Source organism: Narcine bancroftii, chromosome 5 (assembly GCF_036971445.1).
Source record: "Narcine bancroftii isolate sNarBan1 chromosome 5, sNarBan1.hap1, whole genome shotgun sequence".
NCBI lineage: Eukaryota > Metazoa > Chordata > Chondrichthyes > Torpediniformes > Narcinidae > Narcine > Narcine bancroftii.
The window spans coordinates 230,437,440-230,450,385 of NC_091473.1; the positions used below are offsets into that span (position 1 = coordinate 230,437,440).

Here is a 12,946-nt window from a genome sequence, read left to right on the forward strand (position 1 = left end):
TAGAAACAAGTTGCACAGACGCATCTGTTTTAAATTGACGCCCTTTTATCCTGAGATTATGCCGTCTTGTTCTAAAATCCCCTACCATGGGCAAAAAATCCTTACCACATCTACTCTGTCCAAGCCTTTCAGCATTCGAAAGGCATCTGAGGTCCCCACTCATCCTTCTGTACTCCATTTCATTCCTGGTATCATTCTAGTAAACCTTCTCTAAACCTCTCCAACGCCAGCACATCTTTTCTCAAATGCAAAACCCAAAACTCTACACCAAGTGAGGTTTCACCAGTGTTTTATAGAGTCTTAGCATTGCATCCCTGTTCTTGAATGCTATCCCTCTGGAAGTGAATGGCAATGTTGCATTCATCTTTTTCATCACTGACTCAAACTGGAGGACAACCTTTAGGGTATCCTGCACAAGGTGCATTTGCACCTTGGAATTTTGTATTTTCTCCCCATCTAAATAATAGTCTGCCCATCTTGTTCTTCTACCAAAGTGCACGACCGTACACTTTTCAACATTGTATTTCACCTGCCAGCTCTTTGCCCGTTCTTCTAATCTGTCCAAGTCTCTACAACCTTTTGGTATCCTCAGCAATCACTTCTCCTACCACCTATTTTGGTATCATCTGCTAATATAGACACAAAGCCATCTAATCCGTAATCCAATTTATATACAAAGTAAAGAGAAGTGACCTCAATACCGACCCTTGCAGAACACCACTGGTAACTGCTAGCCAACCAGAATAGGATTCCTTTATTCCTACTCTCTATTTGCCGATCATGTTGGGTATCCTTCCTGTAATTCCATGCACTCTCATCTTGTTTAGCAGCCTTATGTGTGACACCTTGTCAAAGGCCTTATGAAAGTCCAAATACACAATATCCACTGCACCTCTCCTGTCTGTCCTACTGGTGATCTCTTCAAAAAATTGCATTAGTTTTATCAGGCATGATTTTCCTTTAAGGAAACCATGCTGACCTGGGCCTAACTTTTCATGCACCTTCAGGTATTACGTAATCTTATCTACTCCAACAGCTTCCCAACCACTGACATCAGGGTAATAGGAGTATCATTTCTTTACAGCTGCCTCACTCCCTTCTTGAGCAGCGGAGTGACATTTGCAATTCTCCAGTCCAACTGAACCATCCCACATTCCAATGATTTCTGGAAGATTATTACCAATGCCTCTACAATTTCTACAACTATCTCCTTCTGAACCCAAGGGTTTCATTCACACTGGAAGACTTGTGTACTCTTAGACCCTTTAGCTTCCCAAGTACTTTCTCGCTTGTGATCTTGACCACACTCACTTCTCTTCCAAGAGAGCTATTAGAGTCCAATATGTGGTGAATGTCTTCACAGTGAAGACTGATCCAAAATATTCATTCAGTTCCTCTGCCTTGTCTCTAATTACAATTTCGCCAGCATCATTTCCTATTGGTCCGATGTCTATTTTGGTCATTCTTTTGCTCTTAATATATTTAAAAAAGCTTTTAGTATTCTCTTTGATATTACTTGCTAACACCTTTTCACAATTCATCTTTTCCTTCCTAATCACCTTAATTGTCTTCTATACATTTTTTAATGTTTCTCATCCTCTAACCTCCCACTTACTTTTGCTTCCTCGTTTGCTTTTACTTGAGCTTCAATTTCCCTCGTCAGACACAATTGTCTAATTTTTCCATTTACAGTTTTCTTTCTTTTTAGTATGTGCCTGTCCAGTACTTTCCTCATTGCTCTGCTGCCTTCCCCATTAGTGTGTTTTTTTTTTAATCGACTTTGGCCAGTTCCTCTTAAACAACTGTAATTTTCTTCACTCCACTGAGATGCCAACACATCGGGCTCTAGCCTCTCCTTTCCAAATTTCACAGTGAACTCAATCATATTGTGATCGCTGCCTCCTAATGGTTCTTTTACCTTAAACTCTCTAATCACCTCTGGTTCATTACACACTTCCCAATCCTGAAAAACCGATTCCCTGGTGGGCTCATCAACAAGCTGCTCCAAAAAGCCATCCTGTAGGCATTCCTCAAACTGTCCCCTGAGGGCCCATAACTTTCCCAATCTTCTTCTTTGGCTTGGCTTCGCGGACGAAGATTTATGGAGGGGGTAAATGTCCACGTCAGCTGCAGGCTCGTTTGTGGCTGACAAGTCCGATGCGGGACAGGCAGACACGGTTGCAGCGGTTGCAGGGGAAAATTGGTTGGTTAGGGTTGGGTGTTGGGTTTTTCCTCCTTTGCCTTTTGTCAGTGAGGTGGGCTCTGCGGTCTTCTTCAAAGGAGGTTGCTGCCCGCCGAACTGTGAGGCGCCAAGATGCACATTTTGAGGCAATATCAGCCCACTGGCGGTGGTCAATGTGGCAGGCACCAAGAGATTTCTTTAGGCAGTCCTTGTACCTTTTCTTTGGTGCACCTCTGTCACGGTGGCCAGTGGAGAGCTCGCCATATAACACGATCTTGGGAAGGCGATGGTCCTCCATTCTGGAGACGTGACCCACCCAGCGCAGCTGGATCTTCAGCAGCGTGGACTCGATGCTGTCGACCTCTGCCATCTCGAGTACTTCGACGTTAGGGATGAAAGCGCTCCAATGGATGTTGAGGATGGAGCGGAGACAACGCTGGTGGAAGCCTTCTAGGAGCCGTAGGTGATGCCGGTAGAGGACCCATGATTCGGAGCCGAACAGGAGTGTGGGTATGACAACGGCTCTGTATACGCTTATCTTTGTGAGGTTTTTCAGTTGGTTGTTTTTCCAGACTCTTTTGTGTAGTCTTCCAAAGGCGCTATTTGCCTTGGCGAGTCTGTTGTCTATCTCGTTGTCGATCCTTGCATCCGATGAAATGGTGCAGCCGAGATAGATAAGCTGGTTGACCGTTTTGAGTTTTGTGTGCCCGATGGAGATGTGGGGGGGGCTGGTAGTCATGGTGGGGAGTTAGCAGATGGAGGACCTCAGTTTTCTTCAGGCTGACTTCCAGGCCAAACATTTTGGCAGTTTCCGCAAAACAGGACGTCAAGCGCTGAAGAGCTGGCTCTGAATGGGCAACTAAAGCGGCATCGTCTGACAAGTTCACTGACAAGTTGCTCTTGTGTCTTGGTGTGAGCTTGCAGGCGCCTCAGATTGAAGAGACTGCCATCCGTGCGGTACCAGATGTAAACAGCGTCTTCATTGTTGAGGTCTTTCATGTTAAAATCCCCCATAATTATTGTAACATTGTCCTTCTGACATGCCTTATTTATTTCCAGTTGTATTTTGTAATCCACATCCCAGCTGCTGTTTGGGGACCTGTATATAAGTGCCATTGACACTCTAAATTTACAGTTTTTCTTTTCTACTCTCAACTAATTATGATAAATTGGAAAACACCTTGTGCATGGGATATTATAGGTTAGGTTTTAATACCCTTCCTGATTGATCAGATCACCAATACTCTCACAGTCTAGTCCCCACTTGGGAATATTAGTAAGGTTTTCCACTAACCATGGTGAGAGGCAGCACTTCCTTAATAGGGGAAAGAATATTATAGGGGAATTGTAAAAAAAGAATAAAGTGGTGCTGTGTCCACTTTATTCATTCTGACTACTGCAGCTTTACCCATCTTCTTGCTGTCTTCTAAAGTGTCATTTGCATTGGAATCAAACAGTCCACACAATGAGAGTGAGTGGGGAATCTTTGCACTGTAATATTTATAACAACAGCAGGCAAACACCGAAGATCACAACCTTTAGTGCACTCGTGAATAGTGATGTAATTTTAAAATGTTGGAATTTTAAAGTATTTTAAAAATAAATTGTTCACTTTGCATGCAAATAAATCCATTTATTTACTTCTCACACTTCTCACAGGATATGGATATTTTGGTAAGTAATGCCAATTTAATTCACCTATATTTTCCGTTTTCTGCATTTTTTCATAATAAATGTTAAATGTCCCACAGAGGACATATATTCGGGACACAAAAATGGAGATATAATGGGATAGTTTAAAAATTCATGTTTTTACAATTAGGATGTGATTATCTTTATGCAAGAATTTAAAAGGCCCACTAAAAGTATATTTAGAGGAAAGTTACTATACTTCAATTACATTACTCTAGTCAATCCATAGGAAGACTTGAGAAAATTTGGGCCTTTTATTTCTTCATATCTTCCTGTGTACAGTGTGCATCTAAATGTGAAAAAAAATCCACTTACCCTAGTGATTAATCACTCCCGATGTGACTCTGGAGTCACCTGCAAGAGGTGTGAAATCACATGGGCCACAAACATCTTGTTTTGCTTTCTAAGCCCCACAATGACCATGTGACCAAGAAAGGGCATATGCCAAATGTAACATTACTGGCCTGTCAACATCTTCCACTGCTGCAGTCCCAGTGCTTTTGTAATATTCTATATGGTACCTTTGTTCTTTGAGCCATCAAGTTGAAGTTTGACGTTTGTTTGGCGAGCAGTGCAGCAGGACTTCTCATACATAGTTCAACAAATGAAACACAGAAGTGCAGAGTTTCAGAGAGAGGGACCAGATGGTACAAAGCAAAGGCAACATTATTGAATTATAAATGTAATAAAGCTCCAGTGGATTTAAGAATTCCAATTACTTTTTCTTCAACTATAAGAACTTGAATTAAAGTTACAGCAATGTTTTCTGAATGTTCTCTTATTTTGTGAATTAGGTGGCATCTTGGATGCAGAAATGACCATTCAGGACTCCCTTACTTTGGGGAAACTAGGTACCCAAGCAGAGAGAGATCGAAGATTGAAGAAAAAGTAAGTTGATTATTGTTGCCATGTGATCATTTTAAATAAAACTTAATTAATATTCATATTTATTTATTTTCATTAAAAGCAAAATAATTTCATCTTGGGCACCTCACTGGAATTCGATGGGAGTTTATATAATGCACGACTTGTAAAATATGTTACATATTTTAACTTCATTGGATTAAATGTTCAGGATGGCTTGCAGTTCCTATTTTAACTTGTATGTGAATGAGAGAACCAATGTTTATTTATAGAGAATTTTAGAGCAGTTCCTAAAATTGAACAGTTATTGAATCCTATATATAAAAAATAGACACATGCCCTATCAACACATACAAAGAGAAAGAAAGATGGGCCAAAATTATCATTATGAATCAGTGCTGGGAAGGTAAGGTAACTAGGAAGGTAATTTTGATTTGCTTCAGTATGACCAGCCTTTTTTTTGGAGCCAATTATTTCCCTCAGCATTGGTCACGTCCTCAAATATGTTTTAATCTTTGAATAGTACTGTGGTACAGTTTTTCTGCAACACCTCATGTCTTTATCAATGTTTGGCGTACTTGAAAATGACATCTTATCTATATTTGGATTTTGTGCCTTGCTGTCCATAATTTTAATGCTTCTATAAATGTAACATATATTTTGGGAAAAGAACATCAAAATACTCAACAGGGGCAATTGTGATTGTGCTGTTTATAGAAAGTGTAAGACTGACAAAAATCACATGTCTGAACTTTAAAATTTGGAGTTCTGCACCTTCAGCAGTAGATGAACGGAAGTGGAAGGCTGCTACTGGATGACTCTTCGTCATTTAAATATTATTTACATTGCCATTAATACCTGAGTGCAAAACTCTGCCCTTGGCTCAGGTGAGCTTCGGATGAATGCTTTATACTGACAAAAACCTAGAACATTCCAAATCAGGAGTAGGTCCCACAGCATGATGCAGATCCCTTTAGTTCCTGTATATTCATGTGTCTTTCCAGAAGCCTCTTAAATGCTATGATGGTACTTGCTTCTACCATTATCGCTGGCAGCCTGTTCCAGGCCCCACTCTCTATGTTTAAAAAATAACTTGTGCCGCACACCCAAACTTCACCCCCACCCCAATCACGCCTTCCCTTGAACATACGTCCTCTAGCGTGTGATATTTTTACCCTGGGAATAAAGATTCTGACTGTCCACCCTATCAATGCCTCTCATAATTCTATAAACTATCATCCTCCAGCATTCCAAACGAAGCCACCCAAGTTTGTCCAAGCTCTCCTACAAGCTCAAACCCTCTAATCCAGGTACTATCCTGGTAAATTTCTCCTGTACCCTTTCCAAATCCCCCACATTCTCCTTCGAATAGGATGACCTGAATTAAATACTATCAATTCTGGAGTGTTTTATTTGTATTTTGTTAGTTCCAATTTCCATTCCCAAGGATTATTTCTAATCATTTTGAGCTATTGTTCCCATTTTAAATATGCATCAGAATTAAGATTAAGATTCCTGTCCATAATAAGTAAAGAAAAAAACATAATGCAAACTTGAAAACTAGTTATTGGACTGAGGTAGTCATGTAAGAACATCTGCAGATTTAATTTGCATTTTAAGGCCATGTGTTTTGTAACATATTTTCATGAGATGAGTTCTTAAACAACTCAGATTACCAGAGACATTAAAAGGATAGACTGGATAGTTACACGGAGAGGAGAGGACTGGAGGGGTATGGACCGGGTGCTGGTCAGTGGGACTAGGAGGGTGGGAATTTGTTACGGCATGGACTAGTAGGGCTGAACTGGCCTGTTCTGTGCTGTAAGTGGTTATATGGTTATATGGCTACGGACAAGGGCTTTGAAAGTATCAGCCAAGGAATCCCATCAGAACAGTACTGGGGCCCATGACCTCCTCTAGAGAAGAAATCTGGAGGTCTTGTTATCTCTCATGGCCCAATTAGCTCACCACATGTTTGTGCAACCGAGGCTTTGGTGAAATTTGTACAGCTGTAAAAAGTTGCTGCTAGTGTAAGACACACGAGCTGATGGTTTTTAATGCAACTGAATGCATTCACCTTATGGTTGCCTCGTCCAAACATTTAAAACTGAGAATGGGAATGAATTGTTACGATCTTTTCACTGTTCAGATATATCCAATTTGAATTAAATTCAACACTTTGCATTCTCTAGGTCATTAAGCAAAGAACCACAAAAGCTGAATTTAATGATAATTATTTCCAGGCATGAATTGCTGGAGGATGCTCGGCGGAAAGGTATGCCATTTGCACAATGGGACGGACCGACTGTGGTGTCATGGCTAGAGGTAAATGCCTTCAGATCTGGTAATCACCTTTTCAAGGAAAAATCACAAATGTACTACTGCTTCATATTTAGGATAGGAGTGGATTAGAGCGATGTAAAAACACAAAGCTGGTCAAGCAGTGTCCTTCATACAGCAAAAGTAAAAATACAGAACTGACATTTCAGCTTGAGCCCTTCATCAAGGTATGGGAAAATGTCAGCAGGTGTCCGAACAAAAGAGTAGGAGGTGGGGGGAAGGGGTGAGCAATGTAGGCTGAACACAGGCAGTGGGATTAGCCTTGGTAGATAAATCGATCAGCATGGACAAGTTGGGCAGAAGGGCCCGTAACTGAACTGTAAAACTGTGTTTCCTGTGTCTCAGTCCTCATTTACTTAGTTTAATTTTTACAGTCATAACCCAAGCTATGTCATATTATTTAATGGATCTCTAATAATTTAGTAATGCCTGTTTTCCTTGCTAGAACTTTGTAGCATCTTGAAAGATCTAGAAAGTACAGTAACTAAAAAAAATAATCCAGCTTTGATTTCCAATACACTACCAGATATTTATATTTTCTAAAATAATTTGACTTGAATATCTATAATAATAGTTACTCTTTCTATTTTTGATCAGTCCTCTTGTTTTTTTCTAAAGATCTATTCTTCCTCATTTAAATGTTGTCCCATGTTATAATCTTCAAACATGGAGACTGTTTCAATGTGGGTACCAATGCCACCCAGTTTTTAACCTTGCATAGTATTTTCACCATGTTATTTCTATGGTCTCACTGAGTTTTGCTATTTTCTTAATCTAAGCATTGGAAAGATTCATTGCCTTCAGTTCCCTCCACAGTCTCCACACTCCCAATTATAACCTCCTTTTCATTCCTCCCATGATCTCATTATGAATTGTACTATTTGCAATTTCTCAATCTTGGACCCAAATTTTATTTCATATTCCATATACAGTATGTTTCTCCATTATCAAAAAACCTTGGAACCAGACTTTTTTTGGTTAACTGGATTTTCCAGATAATGGAATAATGGCTTTAAGTAGCAAAAGCTAAATACTGGTATCAACAGTTAAACAACAACGACAAAAAACAACTGTTATGAGCCCAGAGGACCCCAAAACCCAGCAGTAACAGAAATTCAGCCAGACAAATGGTTGCTTAAACAAAAGTTGCTTTTAATTAAATTTAAACATGAAAACAGGATCAAACTTTAACATTACTATAACCTAACGTAACCCCCTTCTAATTTTACATGCACATGTATGTAATGTGTGTGTGTGTAAGTTTAGAAAAGTTTTTTGATTCACAGTCCACTCTCACTCCTCCAAGATCACTGGTTGCAGGCAATTCTTGTACTGTGCACAGAATTTAACATTTATGAAGTTCACCGGGCTTTGGTGCTTGAAAGGTAAATGGTTACCACTTGTCAGTTTTCAGAGAGAGATTTGTTGTTTGCTAATTCCTTCTACTCAGCCACATCAGTGTCTTGCTGAAGAAGCTTTCCCCTCAGGATTTTCCAGATGATAACCTCTTTCTTTCAGGTCACCACAGAGTTCCTTTGTGTTTCCCTTATTTCAAGAGAAACACTAGGCAGCCAGACCTCTCTTCTTGTATTGGCCACAAAGTCTTTGACCAGGCTGACCTAAGAATTCACAACCCATCTTCAAAATGGGGTTTTTCCCCAATCCCAGCTGCTACTGTTAACTCTAGCACTGTAGAACTAAATTCTCTCTCTCTCTCTCTCTCTCTCTCTCTCTCTCTCTCTCTCTCTCTCTCTGAGAAAAGCCTGTTTGACTCTCTCTGCTTGCAAAACCCTCTTAGAACAGCAAATTGCACAGAGCCTGTAGCTCTGAACCTAATCCTCCAAGTTCTTTCATTTGTTGCTTTTCAAAACAACAATCCATTAGTGAAGTCCCTTGGCCACTTCCCAAAGCTTTTGGAAAGGCACTCAGAGCTGGCCTGTCTGGCTTGAGCAGAGCGCCAATATTTTAAATGAGATCAGTTTTGAAGTGTTTGATTGTGGCCTACACTAAAAAAAAACCTGCCACAATTTATCTCCTTTAAAATATATCTATATACAATACAAAATACAATATCTGTCATACAACAGAAGGTTTTTCAAGCATGAAATAAAGTTTAATTCTTACCAATCAATGTGATCTCTGCTTACAAAATAAGATAAATGCAGATCCCTGACACCAGCCCTCCGCTGCCACTGATCCCCAACATCTCACCTCTGAGCCAACATCTGCAATTCAGCATCTGTCTCCCCGGCTGGTTCTGAGCTCTTTTGTTACCAAATTGGCGCCAACAGAGCCCAACATGGGCAAATCAGGTGATAATTTTATTTCAACTTGTGACATCGTATTGGCTCAGTAAAAAAAAAGTTTGGATAACAGAACTTTCCAGATAACAGAATTTCAGATATGGGGAAACGTACTGTATTTACAGCAAATATGTAATTATTATCCCTTTGCATTCCATGTTCCACTAACATCATTGTGCAAGATTTTAATCATCATGTGGCTCAATTATTTCAAGATTTTCCTTGTTATCCATTCATTGAAATAACCATATAACAATTACAGCACAGAAACAGGCTGGTTCAGTCCTTCGAGTCCATGCTGAGCACTTTCTCCTACCTAGTTCCAATGACCCACCCCTACCCCTTAACTTTCCATACCCCTCTCATCTATATACCTATCCAACTTTCCCTTAAATATTAAAATTTAGCCCATATCTACCACTTTGGCCTGAAGCTCATTCCACATTCCCACCACCCACTGAGTGAAGAAATTCCCCCTCATTTTCCCCCTATACTTTCCCCCACCCCCACTCTCAATGGAAAAAGCCTGTCCACATATACTCTAGCTATCCCATTTATAATTTTAAATACCTCTCTGAAATCATCCCTCAATCTTCTATGCTCCAGGGAGTAAAGTCCTAGCCTGTTTAACCTTTCCCTGTAACTCCAACCCTGAAACCCAGGCAACATTTTTGTAAATCTCTGCACTCTCTCCATTTTGTTAATATCCTTCCTATAATTTGGCGATTCAAAACTGCACACAATATTTCAAATTAGGATAAAGATGGAAACAACACTCATGTTCTGCTAACATACCCTTATTTAGATTAGAATATATTTCAAGAAAAGTTCTTACAATACATTTGCTTTCTTCTCTGTTGGCTAGAATTCATAGGCTTCTTGTCCTACAAGGTTGTCCTGCTCCCTGTTAATTCAGTAAACTCTCTGGAACTGAGGTCACTGAACATTGTGTCTATAACTCAACTGAAGAGAATTATTTGGTAAAAGACCTGTGGGAAATGCTGTACTTGGCAGCTAGCTTCAGGTAATTTGCTTTTACTGCCAATTGTACCCTGAAAATATCTGTCACCAAAGCCATCCGCCAGATCTTCACCATAATCAAGGTTGCAGTAGATTAGAAATAAACAAGAAAGTCTGGAAATGCTACAGTTGAGTACAATAAACAGAGTTGCTAGAAAAAACTCAGCAGATCACACATCATCCAAGATTTGTGTATTATAGAAGAATAGAAAGCAATTTGTTAAAGTACCCAGCATTTGAAAACGAGAAATAATTTAAATTTTCTGTAATACTAAACAGCTGTGGGTGGGAATGCCAGCCTGGTATGTGGCAGCCTGCCGAGCCAATGTGAAAAGTGGTGCTATCATGTCAGCTTTGTCTGATACCGAGATACAGCGGGAGATTGGCATCAGCAATCCCCTTCACCGATTGAAGCTCCGATTGGCAATACAGGAGATGGTGTCTTTAACGAGTCCATCAGCACCACCAACATCAAGAACGGTAAGATAAAAAATTTTGAACAGATCAAATAGAATGGGGAGAGTTAAAACTTTCTGCGTGTTTCCTACCTCCACAAGGTCATTAGAATCTGGAGTGTAGGGGGCTGAGGGGTAACCTGATAGAAGTATATAAAATCATAAGGAGGCGTTGAAACTTTTCCCCAAGGTTTAATGGAGACATGCAAGGCAATACCTTTTACACAGAATGTGATAAGTGACTGGAAAGGGCTGTCAGAGATAATGGTGGAAGCAGATACTATAGTAGCATGCAAGAGGCTTCTAGATAGACATATGAATATGAAGGGGATTGAGTGATATTTATCAGTGCAAGCAGCAGAAGTTCAACTTGATTTGGACATCATTTGTTTTTGCTCAGAATGATGGGCTGAAGAATCTACTGTATTATTCTAACTTCTAAAATGTCTGTGCTGACATCAGGAGAAGAAATAAGATTTGTGTGCGTTAAAGATTTTAAGATTTATAATAGCTGATTAAAGATTAACAAATCCAATTCCTGGCTGATAAAATTCCAAAGAATGTTTTGTAGTTTCTCATTTACTTAATTGAATTTAATGGAAACACTTTTCATTAATTAACCTCCTGTGACCAGAAAGCAATGTACCACAGTGATTTGGAAATGGTGATGGTGACCTGTACTGGTCTTCTCAATGAACAGTGATGATAGGATCTGTTTGCTTTGAGATAGTGGTAATGAAGAAATGAAAGATATTGGTTAACATAAACTCAAGGTAATTAATAATGAACGCCATGATCCAATGGACTTTTAGTTTTCTGTTGACATAATTATTCAATGCAGTGCAACATTGTATTATGTATTCTTGGTAGTTCAAAATATAGCAAATATTAAGTAACTTTCATAGTCAAGGAAACAATAAAGGAATCTGAAAGATTATGAAGTGAATTTACTGACGGCTTCAAAGGAGTTTTAATTAACCCACGTTCAACTTTCCTCTAGTACAATAAATAATTCAAGAACAAGGTTGCAATTCAATAAAAACTATTATAATTTAGTTATGACAAAGTAGTGACTTTAATTCTTTGAAACAGCTATATTCAAAATGCTTTAGGGAGGTGTAAATATTTCCTTATTTTCAATATTTTTACAGATAGACTGATGATAGATATATTTATTTACAAATGGAAATAAAACTGAATAGTGTTCTCAACTGATATTTACAGTTCTAGTATTGATAAAATATGGAGTTAATGGTGTGATCTTGGCTCAAATGCAACTTGGCAAGATGATGTAAAGTACAGTAGCCTGTGGTTCATGATGTTATCCTTCCATTGCACTGATTTTATCATGCACCTGGGTGCTCAACATGCTTCTATTTATTATACATTCAAAGGCTTTATCCTTGTATAATTATTATCACTAGAAAAATATAAATGATATCAAATACTTCAAAATTAATGACAATGAGTTCATTGCCATACACGTAATACGATGTTCATTTGCTAATGGATATCAACGCCTTTAAAGGAACCCTTCCATTCTGAGTTGTATGCTGAGTCTAAAAAGTCATGGTGCAATCCTCCTGCTGTATTGTCTGTTTAGATAATGTAGATAGAAGAGTAGTGTTCAAGTCCTGTGCACTCCTGCACTGTTATGTATTGTATGGATATGGTTGCCACTATATAATTTCTTTTGAAGTTCTTAAATATTCTCTGGCAAAACACAGCTTCTGAAAGTAATGTAGGCATTGGATGTGGACCGGCATTTATCCCAGCGTTGGAGAGAAAATAGATATGACCCTAATATCAGAGGTATATCAATTAAAGCAGCCATTCTCAGAGGGCCACATGCACATTTGGTGGTGGTGCGGGTGGGGTGGGGGGGAGAGCACAGACTGAAATCATAATTTTTTTTTAATGTAGTCAGTAGGATAAAAATATAGAAGAAGCCAATTAAACTTGACATTTTTCCACAGGGAAGGAGGCCCATAAACTTTCAGCTAGAACCCCAAAAAAAAGGGTTGAGAATGGCTGCATTTATTTAATGGAGGTGAATTTCTGAGCGAGACAAAAATGTTGTGGATTCTGAT

General features: G+C 39.1%; 1 protein-coding gene across 12 annotated transcripts in view; it reads left to right on the forward strand.

Annotated features, from left to right (window-relative positions):
* Positions 1-12,946, forward strand: part of ppfia4 (PTPRF interacting protein alpha 4) — a 460,378-nt gene that overhangs the window by 423,894 nt on the left and 23,538 nt on the right. For 8 of the 12 annotated variants that reach the window (XM_069941636.1, XM_069941629.1, XM_069941639.1 and 5 more), the window contains 4 exons: positions 3,842-3,856; positions 4,669-4,762; positions 6,982-7,063; positions 10,681-10,881. In XM_069941636.1, coding sequence (XP_069797737.1) covers positions 3,842-3,856; positions 4,669-4,762; positions 6,982-7,063; positions 10,681-10,881 — 392 coding nt within the window. The remainder of the gene's footprint in view (positions 1-3,841; positions 3,857-4,668; positions 4,763-6,981; positions 7,064-10,680; positions 10,882-12,946) is intronic. The other 4 variants (XM_069941638.1, XM_069941632.1, XM_069941640.1 and 1 more) reach the window with 1 other exon arrangement.